The sequence below is a fragment of the Mesoplodon densirostris genome, chromosome 19 (assembly GCF_025265405.1).
Source record: "Mesoplodon densirostris isolate mMesDen1 chromosome 19, mMesDen1 primary haplotype, whole genome shotgun sequence".
Classification (NCBI taxonomy): domain Eukaryota; kingdom Metazoa; phylum Chordata; class Mammalia; order Artiodactyla; family Ziphiidae; genus Mesoplodon; species Mesoplodon densirostris.
In genome coordinates this window covers 65,695,143-65,711,659 of record NC_082679.1, presented here as the reverse complement: position 1 = coordinate 65,711,659, position 16,517 = coordinate 65,695,143, and the positions used below count along the sequence as shown (strand labels likewise).

General features: G+C 51.0%; 1 protein-coding gene across 1 annotated transcript in view; it reads right to left on the bottom strand.

Moving 5' to 3' along the window:
* ACSF3 (acyl-CoA synthetase family member 3) overlaps nt 1-16,517 on the bottom strand; it is a 59,064-nt gene that overhangs the window by 11,552 nt on the left and 30,995 nt on the right. Inside the window, exons 6-7 of the mRNA XM_060084263.1 lie at nt 16,142-16,254; nt 224-350 (exon numbers count right to left, since the gene is read on the bottom strand). Of these exons, the coding sequence (XP_059940246.1) occupies nt 224-350; nt 16,142-16,254 (240 nt within the window). The remainder of the gene's footprint in view (nt 1-223; nt 351-16,141; nt 16,255-16,517) is intronic.

Genomic DNA, 16,517 nt, shown 5'->3' with positions numbered 1-16,517 from the left:
CCACAGGGCTGGGGGCTGCTAGTCCCCCTGAGGGTCATGGCCTCAGGACCTTCCTTCTAGAGGCCTCAGGGGGGCTGGGGTGCAGTGTGGGAGGTGCAGCCTTTAAGACGGGAGCACAAAGTGTACCCCACCCCATCTCTGCCCGCCAGGGAGGATTCTGGGGACGTCCCGGTGCGGTGGCACACGGGTGACCCTCCCGTCCCCTCTGGACCCTCCCTCCTACCTGTTTTGAACCAGCCGTCCGAGGTGAAGGCGGTTTTTGTTTCCTCCGGCTTGTCCCAGTATTCCCGGAACACAGAGGGCCCCCTGACCAGGAGTTCCCCCTCCTTCTCCTCAAACCCTGGGGTCACCTGCAACGGGAGAGAGAGGAGGGCGTCAGAGCTCGCCCCTCCAGGGCACGTCTCCACCTGCCCCCGCCCCTCCCGAGGCCCACATGCTCTCCTGAAATTAGACACTTGGGTGGGAAAGACGGCAAACGCAGCTTTCCGTGCCCACCTCGGTCACGCCGGCCGCCACCTCCGCGCCTGCCCCGCCCGGGGGGCTGTCCACCTCCCTTCCCCAGAGCTTGCTGCTGGGCCCCATTTGCCTGCCTGTCCACCTCTAAGGGCCACGCTCCCGTGAAACTCTGTCTTCAGGGTGTTTCTTGGACCGACTGCGGACACGGGAGGAGAGGGCAAGCTGCCCACACCTGCCGTGGCTGCTGGAGAAGCTCGAGGTAGGAAGGGAGCCCACAGGGCAGCCCGTTAAGGAGGGAGAGCCGGGCGCCTAGGAGAGTGAGGTGGTCAAGAAGCAGGGATCTCAGCGTTTCCCCTGCTGGGAGCACAGCGAGGGCGGGAAGGGGGCTGCGGGTCAGAGGACACGGAGTCGATGTCTGTGATTCCAGGAAAGGATACGGCGGGGCAGCACCACACGCCGCGGGGCCCAGCGAGGCCCCCAGGGGCACCCGCGCTGGCTCCGTGCTCACAAGGGTGGCTGACGGTGACAGTAACTGTGACCCACGAAATCAAGCACCGTACAGGCCTGTTCAGCTCATCAGCACCCACCTGGGAGAAACTTTTCTGGGGAAAGAATATCCCCCTCTTTTTAAAAAAATCAGAGCCCCTTTGAGATGTGCTGTAAAATCGTCTGAGTTGTTTGTCTGAGGCCTGGACGGCAAGCTGAAGGCCCCCGGGGCCGACACTGCAGGCAGAGGGTGAGGAGAGTCTGCCCCACAGCAGCTCTGTTCCCAAGCCTTGCTGTCGACTCATCAGCCTGGTTCTCACACAGGAGTGATGTCACCCAAGGGGACCGGGCTGCAGGTTCTGGACCCAGCTGAGTTCCTGCCATCAGCCTGCTCAGAGGAGGTGTTTGTTTTTTCAACTAAATTGCAGGCTTTATTTGTAGTTCACCATTTTTTCCACTGCCATCCTTTATCTCCTCCACTGCCAAGGTCAGCCTGGCCATGGGGTGGCACACCTCAGGTATACATGGCAAGGCAAAGGCTGTGAAAATAATCTGACATGGAAACCAGCCCCAGAGATGGCAGGTTGGAACTGGCAGACTTAAGTCAACTAGATAATAGGAAAACAAAAATACCAACATCCTCCACTGGATGTGAACAAGATCCAGTCTCATAACACAATATTCAAAATGTCGGGCCTCCCTGGTGGCGCAGTGGTTGAGAGTCCGCCTGCCGGTGCAGGGGATGCGGGTTCGTGCCTCGGTCTGGGAGGATCCCATATGCCGCGGAGCGGCTGGGCCCATGAGCCATGGCCGCTGGGCCTGCGCATCCGGAGCCTGTGCTCCGCAATGGGAGAGGCCACAACAGTGAGAGGCCCACATACCGCAAAAAGAAAAAAAGAAAAAAAAAAAAAAAAAAAACTCTTCAAGTTTGGTGAAATACATTAATGTACAGATTCAAGAAGCTCCATGAACCCCAAACAGGACAAGCCCAAAGAAATACAAGTCCAGATACATCATAATCCAATCACTGAAAACTAAAAAGAAAGACAAAAATCTTGACAGCAGAGCATAACTTAAAGGCATTCAAACGACTACTGACTTCTCAGCAGAAACAATGGAGCCCAGAAAAAAGTGGAATAATATATATATTTTTAAGTGTTGAAATACCTGTCAACCCAGAATTCCAAATCCAGTGAAAATAACCTTCAGGAATGAAGATAAAGTAAGGACATCCTTAGATGAAGAAAGAAGAGAATTTGTTGTCAGCAGATCTGACCTAAAACAATTACTACAGAATGTTCAGTCAGAACAGAAATGACACCAGAATGAACCTGGAAGATCAGAAGTAAAGAAAAAGCAACAGAACTGGTAAATATCTGGTTGAATAAAACTGACTATTCTTTTCCTCATGAGTACTTTAAAAATATTTTTGACCATTGAAAGCAAAAATTATAACATTGTTTAATGGAGCTTACCGTATACATAGACATTATGTATGACAACAACAACCTAAAAGGGAGAGGGCAAAGTGACCCACAGAGTGGTGACAAAGATCCTTTGCTCCACCCAACTGTAGTGAGGCTCCTGAACCTCCTCTAGGCCCATGTGTGCACTTACTATAAAATCCAGTTTTAGGGGACTTCCCTGGTGGCGCAGTGATTGAGAATCCGCCTGCCAATGCAGGGGACACGGGTTCAAGCCCTGGTCCGGGAAGATCCCACATGCTGCGGAGCAACTAAGCCCATGCGCACAACTACTGAGCCTGCACTCTAGAGCCCGTGTGCCACAACTACTGAAGCCCACACACCTAGAGCCCATGCTCTGCAACAAGAGAAGACATAGCAATGAGAAGCCCACGCACTGCCACGAAGAGCAGCCCCCACTAGTGGCAACTAGAAGAAAGCCCGCGCACAGAAACGCAGCCAAAAATAAATAAATAAAATAAATAAAACATTAAAAAAAAAAACCCACTAACCTCATTTCCATAAAGACAAGCAAAAAAAAAAAAAACCTTTAAAAAAACCTCCAGTTTTAGCAAGAACTCGGCTAAGTCAGTGTAGTGAGAGCCCCTCCGCCCTGATATCTGCTCACCCTCATATCTGGCCGGGTTCCTCATCCCCCACCATCTCGCAGTTGATGTCTGACCACCTGGCTTTCAAAGATCCTGTTAGGTCGGTTTAGCCAGAATCCCCCTGACCTTTGATGTTTCCTCTTAGCAAATTTCCATCCAATGACTCCACCTGCTCCTTGGCTGTGAACCCACACTTGCCAACGCTGTATCTGAAGTTGAGCTCAATCTCTCTCCCCTTCTGCAAATCCCACTGCAGTGGCTCCTACACCCATCGTGATGGTCCTGAGTCGGCCTCATCATCTTTAACATGAGTGATGATTAATTTTTCTTTGACAGTACAAGTAGTAGGAGTTCTGTGTTCTTCTGGAAGTGTCAAAATGTTGAGTCTAAGTAGATTTCAAAAAGTGAAGTATGTATTTTGTAGTCCCTAGAACAACTACTAAAAAACTAGAAGACATGTGTTCAAAACCTCAACAGATAAATTAAAATGGAATACTAAAAAATGGACCCCAAAGAGGGCAGTTAGAGGGAAGCCAAGCAATGAGAAACCAAGGGACTGAACAGTAAGCCAATAACAAATGAGAGGCTTAAATTCAAACATATCAATAGTCACATTAAATGCACACGGCCTAAACTTGCCAATTAGAAGACAAACTTCAGATCAGATTAAAAAACATACATGATCCAACTATGTGTTGTCTGTAAGAACCTCATTTCAAATACAGTTACATGGTAGCTTAGAAGCAAAGGGATGGAACAATATATACCATACAAACATCAGTCAAAAGAAATGGAAGTGGCTACATTAGTACCAAACTAAATAAACTTAACAGCAGACTGTTAGCAGCAGCATTACATGATGATAAAAGTCAATTCACCAAGAAGGCATAGTAATTATAAGTGTGTGTTCACCAACCAACAGACTTTCAAAATTCATGAAACAAAAAACTGATAGGAGGGGGCCTCCCTGGTGGTGCAGTGATTAAGAATCCACCTGCCAATGCAGGGGACATGGGTTGGAGCCGGGGCCCAGGAGGATCCCACATGCCGCAGAGCAACTAAGCCCGTGCGCCACAACTACTGAGCCTGCGCTCTAGAGCCTGTGAGCCACAACTACTGAAGCCCGTGCACCTAGAGCCCATGCTCCACAACAAGAGAAGTCACCGCAGTGAGAAGCCCACGCACCGCAACGAAGAGTAGCCCCCGCTCGCCACAGCTAGAGACAAGCCTGCGTGCAACAACAAAGGCCCAACGCAGCCATAAATAAATAAATAAATAAATTTATTTATAAAAAACAAACTGATAGGAGAAATAGACAGATAATTATAACTGGAGAATTCAACACTCCTCACTTGGTGCTTGAACTAGTAGTCAGAAAACCAGCATGGCTTTGAGAGACCTGAACACCACCATCAACCTTCTTCATCTAACTGACATTTACACCCCAACCAAAACTAGCAGAATACACACTCTGTTCAAGTGCACTAGAACAGTCACCAGGAAAGATCACATTCTGGGCCATAAAACACAGCTTAACATGGGCTTCCCTGGTGGCGCAGTGGTTGAGAGTCCGCCTGCTGATGCGGGGGACACAGGTTCGTACCCCGGTCTGGGAGGATCCCGCGTGCTGCGGAGCGGCTGGGCCCGTGGGTGGTGGCCGCTGGGCCTGCGCGTCCGGAGCCTGTGCTCCGCGACGGGAGAGGCCACAGCAGTGCGAGGCCTGCGTAATGCAAAAAAAACAAAAAACAAAAAAACACAGCTTAACAAATATAAAAAAATTGAAATAATATCAAGTATGTTTTCTGACTGTAGTGGAATTAAACTGGAAATCAATAACAGAAAAATTGAACAACATACTTCTAAATTATCCATGAGTCAAGAAGAAGTCTTAAGGAAAATCAGAAAATTAGAAAATATTTTGAACTGAATGAAATTAAAAAACAACATATCAAAATTTCAGGGGTAAAGCTCAAGCAATGTTTAGAGGGAAGTTCATATCATTAAATGCATATATTAGAAAAAAAGAAAAAAATCTCAAATCAATAACCTAAAGTTTTACCTTAAGAAACTAGAAAAAGAGAAAAATAAGCCAAAAGCAAGCAGAAGAGAAGAAACAATTAAGATAAAAACTGAAACCAGTAAAAATTGAAAAGAGGGACATCCCCGGAAGTCCAGTGGTTAAGATTCCACCTTCCAATGCAGCGGTGCAGGTTCGGTCCCTGGCCAGGGAGCTAAGATCCCACATGCTGCGGGTTGCGGCCAAAAATTAAAAAAAGAAAAAAAATTGAAAAGAGAAAAATAATGGAGAAAATCAATGAATCCTGAAGTGAATTCTTTGAAAAAAGACTTTAAAAAGGGATAATCTTCTAGCAAGAATAACAAAGAAAAAATAAATAGAAGACACAAATTATCAACATGAGTTGTGGGAAGCGTATCACTTCAGACTATGCAGACATTAAAAGGTCAATAAGGGAATAATACTGTGAAAAACTCTATGCGCATAAAGTATTCAATTTCTCAAAAACCACAATCTACCAAAACTCACCCAAGATGCAATAGATGACCTGAATAGTTCTTTAACTATTAAAGAAACTGAATTCATAGTTAAAACCTTCCAAAAGAAGAAACCTCCAGGCCCAGACGGTTTCAGTGGAAATTCTATAAAATACATAACACCAATTATATACAATCTCTTCCAGAAAGTAAAAGAGGAGGGAACACCTCCCAACTAACTTTATGATGCTTACATTACCTTGATGCCCAAATCAGAAAGAATTTGCAAGAAAAGAAAACTACAGACCAAAATCCTTCATGAACAGAGATGCAAAGATCCTCAACAAAATGTTAGTAAAGCAAATCCAGTACTGAATAAAAAGAATGACCCACCACGGCCAAGTGGGGTCTGTCCTGGAAACACTAGGGAAATCATCTGTGCAGTCCACCGTATCAGCAGCCTAATGAAGAAAACCCAATTAATGCAAAAAAGACATCTGAAAATATCCAAAATCCATTCATGATAAAAAACACTCTCGGACTTCCCTTGTGGCACAGTGGTTAAGAATCCGCCTACCAATGCAGGGGACATGGGTTCAAGCCCTGGTCCGGGAAGAGCCCACATGCCACAGATGGAGCAACTAAGCCAGTGTGCTACAACTACTGAGCCTGTGCTCTTTGCCCGCGAGCCACAACTACTGAGCCCATGTGCCACAACTACTGCAGCCCACATGCCTAGTGCCTGTGCTGTGCAAAAAGAGAAGCCACCACAATGAGAAGCCCATGCACCACAACAAAGAGTAGCCCCCGCTCGCCACAACTAGAGAAAGCCCACGCAGCAACGAAGACCCAATGCAGCCAAAAATAAAATATAAATAAATAAAGAAATTTATATGTTAAAAAAAAACCTCTCAGCATATCAAAAATAGAATGGAATCTACAAAAAGCCTATAGCTACTGTCATGCTTAATAGTGAAAGACCAAATACTTTCCTCATAAATTGGAAATAGGACAAGGACATCCACTGTCACTATTCCTATTTGGAATCATACTGGCAATCCTAGTCAGGACAATTAGGCAAGAAAAAGAAATAAAAGGCATACAGATTGGAAAAGAATAAATAAATCTGTTCTATTTGCAGAAAAAAATTGTGTATGTAGAAAATCTCAAGGAATTAAAAAAAATCCTCTTAAAACTGAAAAACAAATTTACCAGGATTACTACAGGATACAAAGTCAATACACTAGAATCAACTGTATTCCTATACACTAGTGATAAACAATTAGAAACAAAAAACCAAAAAATTCTACATTTACAATCGTTGAAAAAAAAGAGGAAGAGGAGGAGAAAGAGATGGAGAAAAGAAGAAATACTTAGGTATAAACCTAGCAGAACATGTTCAGGATCAGCATGCTGAAAATCTCACACATACACTCCCCCACACCCCGCCCCAAAGCAGACCTAAGTAAATGGAGAGGGGCACCATGTTCATGGATGGAAAGAGTCATCAAGGTAAAGACATTAATTCTTCCCAAATTGATCCATAGGTTTAATGCAACTTTGACCAAGAACCCAAAGGAGTTTTTGTAGAAACAGACAAGGTATTTCTAAAATTGGTATGAGCAAGCAAAAGAACTAGAATAACCAAAAAAAAAAAAAAAAACTGAACAAGAATAAAGTCTGTAGAATAAACACTATAATTCTGAGGCTTACTATAAAGCCACAGTAGTCAAGACTGCTGTATTGCAAAGGAACAGACACACGTATCAGTGGAAGAGAATATATAATCTATATATGAACCTGCTGAAATATGTAAAATTGATTTTTGACAAAATTGCAAAGAAGAAAGGGTAGTCTTTTCAGCAAACAGTATTTGAACAACTGGATATGGAAAAAAATAAGCTCCAACTAAATTTCATATATAATGCAAAAATTCACCAAAATGCACAATAGATATAAATGTAAACTGTAAAAGTATAAAACTTTCGGGAGAAAACCTTTGTAACCTGGAGTTAGAGATAACACCAAAAGCATGATCCATAAAAGTAAGAGAAAGAGAGAAATTAGACCTCACGACAATTAACAACTTCTGGTTCATGAAATACAAGACAATGTAAAGACAAGCCACAAACTGGGAGGAAATATTGGCCAGTCACATATCCGACAAAGAACTCTTGAAACCCAACAGTAAGAAAGGAACCGGAGGGGAAGTGGGGAGAGCAAGAAACACCAGGAATCCAGCTCCCACCTGGACAGCAACTGCACAGGCAGGGTCTGTCTGATGTAACTATTCTTGAAACCTGGAGTCTGTTGAAGGCTTGCAACTTCCAGGGGAAGGCTTGGAGGGTAAACTGTGGTTAATTTTGGTCATTTTCAGCTCTTAGCACTGTAGCAGCTACCACTCCCCCTGCCCCCGCAGGCAGCTGTGCATGTATTCCTAGAGCAGCTTGCACACAGACTTTGGAAGCCAGGGTGGGCAAAATGGACGCAGATCTTCAATAAGATTATGTCAGCAGATTTCTCATCAGAACTTTGGAAGCCAGAAGCAGTGCACCCATATATTCAAAGTGCTAAAAGAAAAAAAAGGTTAGCAAAGAATCCGATATCCACTAGAAATGTTCTTCAAAAGTGAGGGAGAGGGCTTCTCTGGTGGCGCAGTGGTTGAGAGTCTGCCTGCCGATGCAGGGGACACGGGTTCGTGCCCCCGCCTGGGAGGATCCCACATGCCGCGGAGTGGCTGGGTCCGTGAGCCATGGCCGCTGAGCCTGCGCGTCCGGAGCCTGTGCTCCGCAACGGGAGAGGCCACAACGGTGAGAGGCCCGCGTACCGCAAAAAAAAAAAAAAAAAAAAAGTGAGGGAGAAATTAAGACATTTCCAGATAAACAAAAGCTGAGGAAGTCTGTGACCACTAGACCTGCCCTGCAAGAAATGCTCAAATGAGTCCTGCAGGTTAAAAGAAAGCACCTAGTCAGTACACTGAAGCTGTATGGAGAAACAAAGATCTCAACAGAAGTACATACATGCACTATTACACATTGTTTTCTACATGATTTAGGAGACTAACACATTTAAAAAATTATCAGTGTAAAAACTAGTATTACAAACTCTGGTTTGTAACTCCAAATCTTGTTTTCTACATAATTTAGGAGACTAATACATTGAAAAGAATTAATTTATGTTTTAGGGCACAGAATGTATAAAGAGGTAATCTTGTGATATCAACAGCTGAAAGGGGTAAAGACGGAACTGTAAGGGAGCAGGTTTTCGCATGTTATTAAAGTTAAGCTGGTGTAAATCCAAATTAGGGTTAACATGTTTAGAATGATAAATGTCATCCTTGGGGCAACCACAAAGAAATTAGCGGGAGAAAATACACAAGAGGAAATGAGAAAGGAATTTAAACATTTCACTACAAAAAATCAACTAAACACAAAAGAAGACAGTAATGCAGGAAATTAGGGACCAAAAAAAGCTACATGGCACATAGAACACAAATAGCAGAAGTCAGTCCATCCTTATCAGTAATTACTTTAAACGTAAATGGATTAAATTCTCCAGTCTAAAGCCAGATTGGTGGAATGGATAAAAATCCATGATCCACCGACAGTAGACCCTTGAGCAATGTGGGGGTTATGGGCAGAGACTCACCACACACTTGAAAATCTGCATATAACTTTAGAGTCAGCCCTCTGTATCTGTGGTTCCACATTCATGGATTCAACCAACTGTGGATCGTGTAATACGGTAGTGTATGTTTACTGGAAAAAAACCCCACATATAAGTAGACCTGTGCAAACCCATGTTGTTCAAGGGTCAGTTGTATAGCCTGCCTACAAGAAACTCACTTGAGATCTGGAGACACAGGTGGATGGAAAGTAAAAGGATGGATCAAGATATTCCTGCAAATAGCAACCGACCCAAACAGACCAGGGTGGCTGTACTAATATCAGAGAAAATAGACTTTATTCACACACCTAAGGACAAACCATCAAACTATATGAAGCAAAAAAACTGACAGAACTGAAGGGAGAAATGGGCAGTTCTAACTGAGTTCCATTCCACCTTAGAAATCCACATCCCTGTGTCCCCTTCCTCAGCACTCCCCAGCACTGGGTGCCCTACAGAGACCTTTTATCACAGTCACTCTTCTGTCTCAGGGCAGGCATTCTTGGTATTGCACATCACCTGTTCAAATCATTTTGTGCTTGTGTCCTGACGATACCTACTGTGTGCTAATCTACAGACACGATCACCCAACCCCGTGCTGCGTTCACTCCAGCTCCTGTCGTCTGTGGACCCTCCCTTTATTCCTCCATCATGCTGGACCCACAGCCAGGTGAGTGCTGACCGCATGCAAGCAGGCCTGTATGGTGGGCAAGAAGCAGGGACCATAGCTCATCCAGTCAGAGAGGACTTCCTGCCCACCCCCAGCACTGAGTCCTAGATTTCTGATTTCATACAGTAAGAAAAGATATTCACAATCTTCTTCCAGGCAAGTTGCATGAAATGCAAGATACGAACTTTTGAACCCCACGGAACATTTTTTCACGTTTAGCATCTCTGAAATCGGGCTGTGCCTCACCACAGATGGGACGTGGATTTGGTGGACAAGGATGACCATTGTCCACGGACACTGCTCTGCCACTTCCCGTGGCACACAGACCAGCCCCCGAGCACAGGAGCTGCTGGCATGCAGGCTCTGTGGCCACAGACACGCAGAGCAGTCAGGGTCTTCTGGAACCGAAACCAACTCTTTGAACTGAATCCCCTCAAGACCCCTCACCTACTCAGCACAATTCCACTCAACACTCCACCTGAGCGTGTTCTTAGGTTCATCTAATACACTCATCATGGGTTCAATGCCAGAAAGACACACCCACCCACCAATTCTAATTTTTGTACAGATCTGCCAGGGAGTCTCTGGTCTACAGAAAGCAAGTATCAAGAAACTAAGACATGGGACTTCTCTGGCGGCCCAGTGGTTAGGACTTCACCTTGCAATACAGGGGGTGCGGGTTCCCTGGTCTGGGAGCTAAGATCCCACATGCCTCACAGCCAAAAAACCAAAACAGAAGCAATATTGTAACAAATGCAATAAAGACTTAAAAAAATGGTCCACTTCAAAAAAAAATCTTTAAAATAAAGAAACTAAGACACGTCACCATTTTCTTTATGCCAGAGAAAGACAGGGCACTTTTCCATTTCTTCGGGGAGGGGGAGCATGAACCACCGATTCGAAGTTCTGATAACAAACAACCTAAACAGTGCGTAACCATAAACGCTGCCTTCGACTAAAATCCATCCTGCGTATCACCAGGTCACAGGCAGAGCCAGGGTGCTGCAGGTTTCTGCTGCCATGCCTCAGAACCACTTGGAGTTACACTACCCATCCATGGGACTGGGCGGGCAGTCCCCGTACTCTGGGGACCCAGCTTGGGTGCAGGGGGCGAGGCACGCATCCAGAACCCGGACTCCTGGCGACTGCATGGCTTCAGACCACACCTGCCATCCACCCTGCAGTGAAAAGTCTGGCTGTCCTCACAGGGGACCCCGTTCGGGCGCATAGGAACGTGTTGACCCAGGGCACCCGCACCTGACACGTGTACTCCTCGTTCGAGGGCCACTCTGTCGTTGGGCAGCCAGGGTCGTGCCCGAGAGCTGCCGGCGTGAGAACACATGCTTCCTCATCTGAAAGCATCTCAGAGGCAGGAGTTGCTGTAAAGTCCCCGGTGGAACCATGACACAAGCTCCAAGGAGGAGGAGTTGAGCTGGCGGAAGGTGTGGGAGCCCAGGTGAGGGGGCAGGACCGGGGCAGGGGCGGGACCGGACACACCGCAGAGCCTGTCCCCAAAGGCCCGGTGCCTCTTGGGCCGTAGGCCCCGCTCCCAATGTGTCCTGATGGGAGGGCTGTGTAGCTCACTGCCCACTGCCCAGCCCCAGGACAGGAGCCGGTCCTCACAACACGGAGGATGAAGCCAACAGAGGAGGCGGGGTGGCTCCAGGGGGACATTAAAAGCACATTTGGGGGCAGGCAAGCGGCACAGGGGGGCTAAGCTCTCTAGATGCTCACCTGGCACGTCAGGGGGCCAACTGGACCCGCTTTCCCGTGTGAAAGTCCTCATTTAGGGTCCTGCCACCTCCTAGCAGGCCCTTGGAAAAGAGGTAGTGGACCCACCTCACCCTAAGACGCAGAAGTACATGGCTGACGATGGTCAGCTGCTTGTCTGAAGTGAGTGCCTTTGTGGGGACAGCACCCCACCACTCATCGCAGAGCAGAGCGTGCCCAGGCCTCACAGGGCCCCTGTCCCCGTCCCCACCTCCATGGTCCGTGCAGCAATCCATGGTCCATGGCAGCGACAGGGGAAGTGGCGAGAGGGAACACGGAAGAGGCGGGTGGTGGGGGGAGCACAGGCACCCACAGATCAGCCCACTGTCCAGGGCGGCAGCTTGCACGTGGGCCACACGAAGTAACTGATTTTAAGGGGATAAAGGGAAGCGGCGCTCGCTGCCGCTGTCCTCCTGCCCCAGCTTGTCCCACACCCCACGTGGGTGTCTGCATCCTCTGCAAGACAAGAGGATTCCACGTAAGGCCTGGCCACCTCTGCGTTACATGGCAGTGTGGCCTGTATCTGTCAATGGACCCGTCTCTGCTGGCTGGCATTGGCTCTTACGTAAGTGAGCAAATTGAAACAATAAATAAAGAGACAACTACACCTCAGTAACTAAATTTAAAAAAAAGAGAGACCACACCACGTGCTTGCAGAGTTTGCCAGCTGGGAGGAGGGACACACAAAAAGAAGCATCGCAGCAAACAAAGCCCCCTACCCCATCCCCAGGGCCTCACGGGAGACGGCAGAGGACACCGTGAAGCTGGAACCACCTCACCGGGGCCAGGGGACCCTCACGTTGTGGGGAGGCTGCCTGCTCTTCCAGCCCCTGACGACCGGCCAGACAAAGCGCAAGACTCAGGAAGCGATGGCTGCAGAGCCGTGGAGGCTGGGGCACCGGAGAGCCCCCAGGCCGCCGACCACGGACCACCCAGCGCGGCCAGGGCACCCGCACACTGGGAGACACAGACAGGGTTCCACAGCAGGAGCGCAGCCGTGCTCTGCAGGGTGGGCAGGTGACCCTGACCATACCCAGGACGAGGGAGCATCCCCTGAGCGTCTGGCATCGGCCTCCACAGCCTCCCTCTGCCCTTGCTCTGGGCCGGCAGGAGTGGACCGGATTCTCCCTGCTGCCTGGGAGCACCCCTTGGCCCAGGTACCCTGTGCCTTCGCAGGGCTCCCGTCCTCCCTTGGGCCTCCGCTTTGCGGGGTAGACACAGGCCCGAGAGCCCCCTGGTCACTACTCCTGATTCTCGGCGGTCGGTTCCTGCCAGAGAAGCAAGAGCTCTCAGGCTTCAGAGGCGGGAGGACCCTGACCGCAGCACTGCACCGCCTGGTGGGCGCCATCACCGCTGCTGCGTTTCCTACCCCAGGCTCCAGCCCAGGGGGGCTCCCCACGTGCTGGCTGGAGGAGAGAAAGAAGGAAGGGAGGATGGAGAGGCCCCTGCCACAGGCCCCACAGAGAGGTCGGCCCCAGAGACGGCTTGGCCCACCGCCAGTCCTGCCGCCCCGCCGCGGGCTCAGCGCGCACGCCTGCTACGCTGCACACGTCTCCTTGGTCAATGCGCCTGCGCTGACCTTGCGCCTGCCACTCGGGTCAAAGGGCCTGTGACCATCAGGCTTAGGGGGTACTTCCAAGTTCAAGATGTGCCCTCATGACAAGCAAAGAGGACCCTGACCCCAGAGAGCCTGCAGTGGAGGGAGTCGCCACGCGGCGTCATGGCGGGGGGCGAGCATAGCGGCAGAGGGCGGAGCGCCAGGCAGTGAGAGGAGGGCGCTGCAGAAGGCCATGCTGGCCCGCGAGGTGCCCTGGCAGAGGAGAAGGACAAGTGCACCGGGAGAGGGCGAGCGGGCTTTCTTCACACTGGTATTTTTTCAACTTTCCTGTAAGTTTGAAGTGATTTCCAATTAAATGTTAACAAAAACCTTGAACCACATCGCCCACAGCCCCGCTGGTTTCAGAACATGAAAGAGTCCCCGCGTCCGGACCTGCCGAGCGTGGGCGGCGATCAGAAGAGAGCGGGAGGGTTTTGGCTGCGAGTCCCGTCAGGGACACAGCCAGCACCTTCCAGGCCAGGCGAGCAGCCAGCGTCCTCCTCACGGCCACCCTCAGCAATGGGGAGTGCCTGTGAGGTCTCAGAAGCCGGGAGCAGGCGCTTCCTCAGCAAGGCCTGAGCCCGGTTCTCCTGCCTTCGGGGCGCACCCCATCCCGGCCCGTCCTGCGCAGCACGAGGACCCAGGCGGAGGCTCCACGGAGGTCTCGCCCGCCTGAGCTGTGGAATCTGGCCTTGTTCTCCTCTAAGAGTCCCGGGGGCGGGGCGGTGAGCAATACCCCCAGCCGGAGGCGGCTCCTGGGGAAAGCGCACGGGAGCGGGGGGGAGTGCCCCTGTCGCGCTCCCGGCAGCAAGGAGGGGGAGGACGGCGGTGGCCTCTCACCAGTCCGGGGAGCGAGCCCAGGCCCAGGCCCACCCCAGCCCCCGGGGGCAACCGGCCTGTGATTGCGCTCTCCGCCCCGGGCCATCATCGGCCATGGAGATGGCTCCATTCTGGACCGTATGTCTCACTGACCCCTCGACTGAGTTGGAAACGTTCTAGAACACGCCGCCGCGAGCTCCAGGTCTCCTTACCTTCACGTTTATGGGGCCTGGCTTGTGGCCAGTGGATCGTCATCCCTGCTCTGTTTCCACTGCCCCCGAGCCCCCACACCGTGGACCACGCGCTTCCTTCTCTGACTGTCAAGATGCTCAGGGCCAGGCTGCCACCTCCTATTCCGAGCGCGTTTCAGTGAGGAAACGCCTACAGACCCGAGCAGGAGCCAGGTGAGGGGGCGCCTGCTTGCCCCAAGTTGTTAAACTTCAGTGTGACTGAGGAGGGAGACGCTGTCCACCCGCACCTCCTCTCTGGCAGCATCCCTGCCACACCCAGCATTACAGGTGCTCAGGCAGGGCGGTGCAGGGGCCCCCCTGCCATCTGTGCTGCTACTTCCTGATGGACCCACATGCCCCCGACACTCCTCTGCTGGGAACCTCCTCCCAAGCGGGGTCCCTGGAACGACACCGAGAACCGGCGGACTGAGCATCCAGCAGAGGGAAGCAGCCCCATTCCTGCCAGGAGGGCTGGACGCTGGGACAGGTGACTCGGGTGTGAGCAGAAGTCCACGAGGAGAGAGGACCGCAGGGCACAGGCCAAGAGCCAGAAAAGGGCCCTAAGCCATGGGCGTGGCTGACGGCCCTGGACCAGCTGGGTTGATGCAAGAGCCCAGACAGCAGGCAGCCAGGGAGCGAGAGCCATGGCTGGGGACCCTGAAGCCACCCTGAAAGCTGCCCACACACGTGGACGGGAGCGAGGACCATCACATCTGGGAGGAGAGGCCGAGAGGGCACGAGCCCAGCAACGAGGATCCGGGTGAGAGGTTGTTGGGTAAACGAAACACATACTTTTTTCTTTTTCTTTTTTTTTTTTTTTTTTTGCGGTACGCAGGCCTCTCACTGTTGTGGCCTCTCCCGTTGCGGAGCACAGGCTCCGGACGCACAGGCCCAGCGGCCATGGCTCACGGGTCCAGCCGCTCCGCGGCATGTGGGATCCTCCTGGACCGGGGCACGAACCCGTGTCCCCTGCATCGGCAGGCGGACTCTCAACCACTGCGCCGCCAGGGAAGCCCAACACATACTTCCTGATGTCATTTTTCATAAAATTACAGTAAAAACCACCCAAGTTCCACCTACGTCTTGAGCTAAGACATCCAACAACCATCTCTTGAACGCTGCCATGTCCCACTGCAGACCGAGGCCCACAAGGGCAGGGCCTGTCCGCCGCCCCTCCCGGCACACGTGAGAGGCAGTATCGCTGCTACTTTCAGCTTTTAAAACTTGTCAGCGTGACAGAAGTCAAGAGTATGCACATCCGCTGTGGAGGACACAATCTTTTAAATCAAAATGCCACTTCCTACCAAAACCGAGCCTCTGCTATGGCCCTGATCACTTATGACCAGCAGACCTGGGGCTGTGAAAGTCCCCACTGGAACAAGACAACAGTCCTCTCTTCCCCTTGCCCTCCGGATCTTAGAACAACACAGAAAGCAGGCAACAGTGACTTCCCAAGTGGGGAACCTCAATTTACAGCTTCCGTGAATTTGTCCGAATGGGCGACTGCAAGGCTGGGGGCCGCTTACACTGGCGGCGTCCGCCCTGAGCGGGCGCCGGCGTCCCGCCAGCGCAGAAGTTTTAACAAGATCCTGCTGACAATGTTCTCTGCTTTAACTCGGGCTCTCCTAGCTGAGGCGATCAGGACCCATCTCAACGTGGCCCAGAGGACAGAGCCCAGGAGGAGCCCGGCTGAGCGCGGGGAGCCCTGCTGGGCCTCACTCTGCTCTGCACCGTCCACACGGCAGGCAACGCCCAAAACACCAGCAGCGCCGCAGTTCAGGGGCCGTCCCCGAGCGGTGGGGACTCAACCTCTGCCGTCGGCCTGCTGGGTGGTCGTGGCCGTATGATGCCCACGTGCTGCCGGAGAGAACACAGGCGCTCACCTTGGTGTCCTCCTCATTTCCCTCCGCGTGGACAACGTAGGGGTAGCCGTCCTTCTGCAGGTTCTCTGACACAATGCGCACCTCGACGCCGGGCAGCGGGGTCCCCACAGAGCCTGCAAGGGGCAGGGAGGCACGAGGGAAAGAGGCGGTCATCAGGGTTCTGAAGGAGAGAGCTGCACACTGCGGTGCCCGGACCTGCCTGACGTCACGTGCACACACGGAGGTGGGGGGATCCCGCGTGGGTGTCACGTGCACACACATGGGAATCCCGCATGGACGTGGTGTGCGCACACAGGGGTCCTGCCCCGTTGTCACGTGCACACAGAGGGGCGAAGCCCCAGCAGCCAAGAGCACAGCCTTAGGCAGGACACGCAGA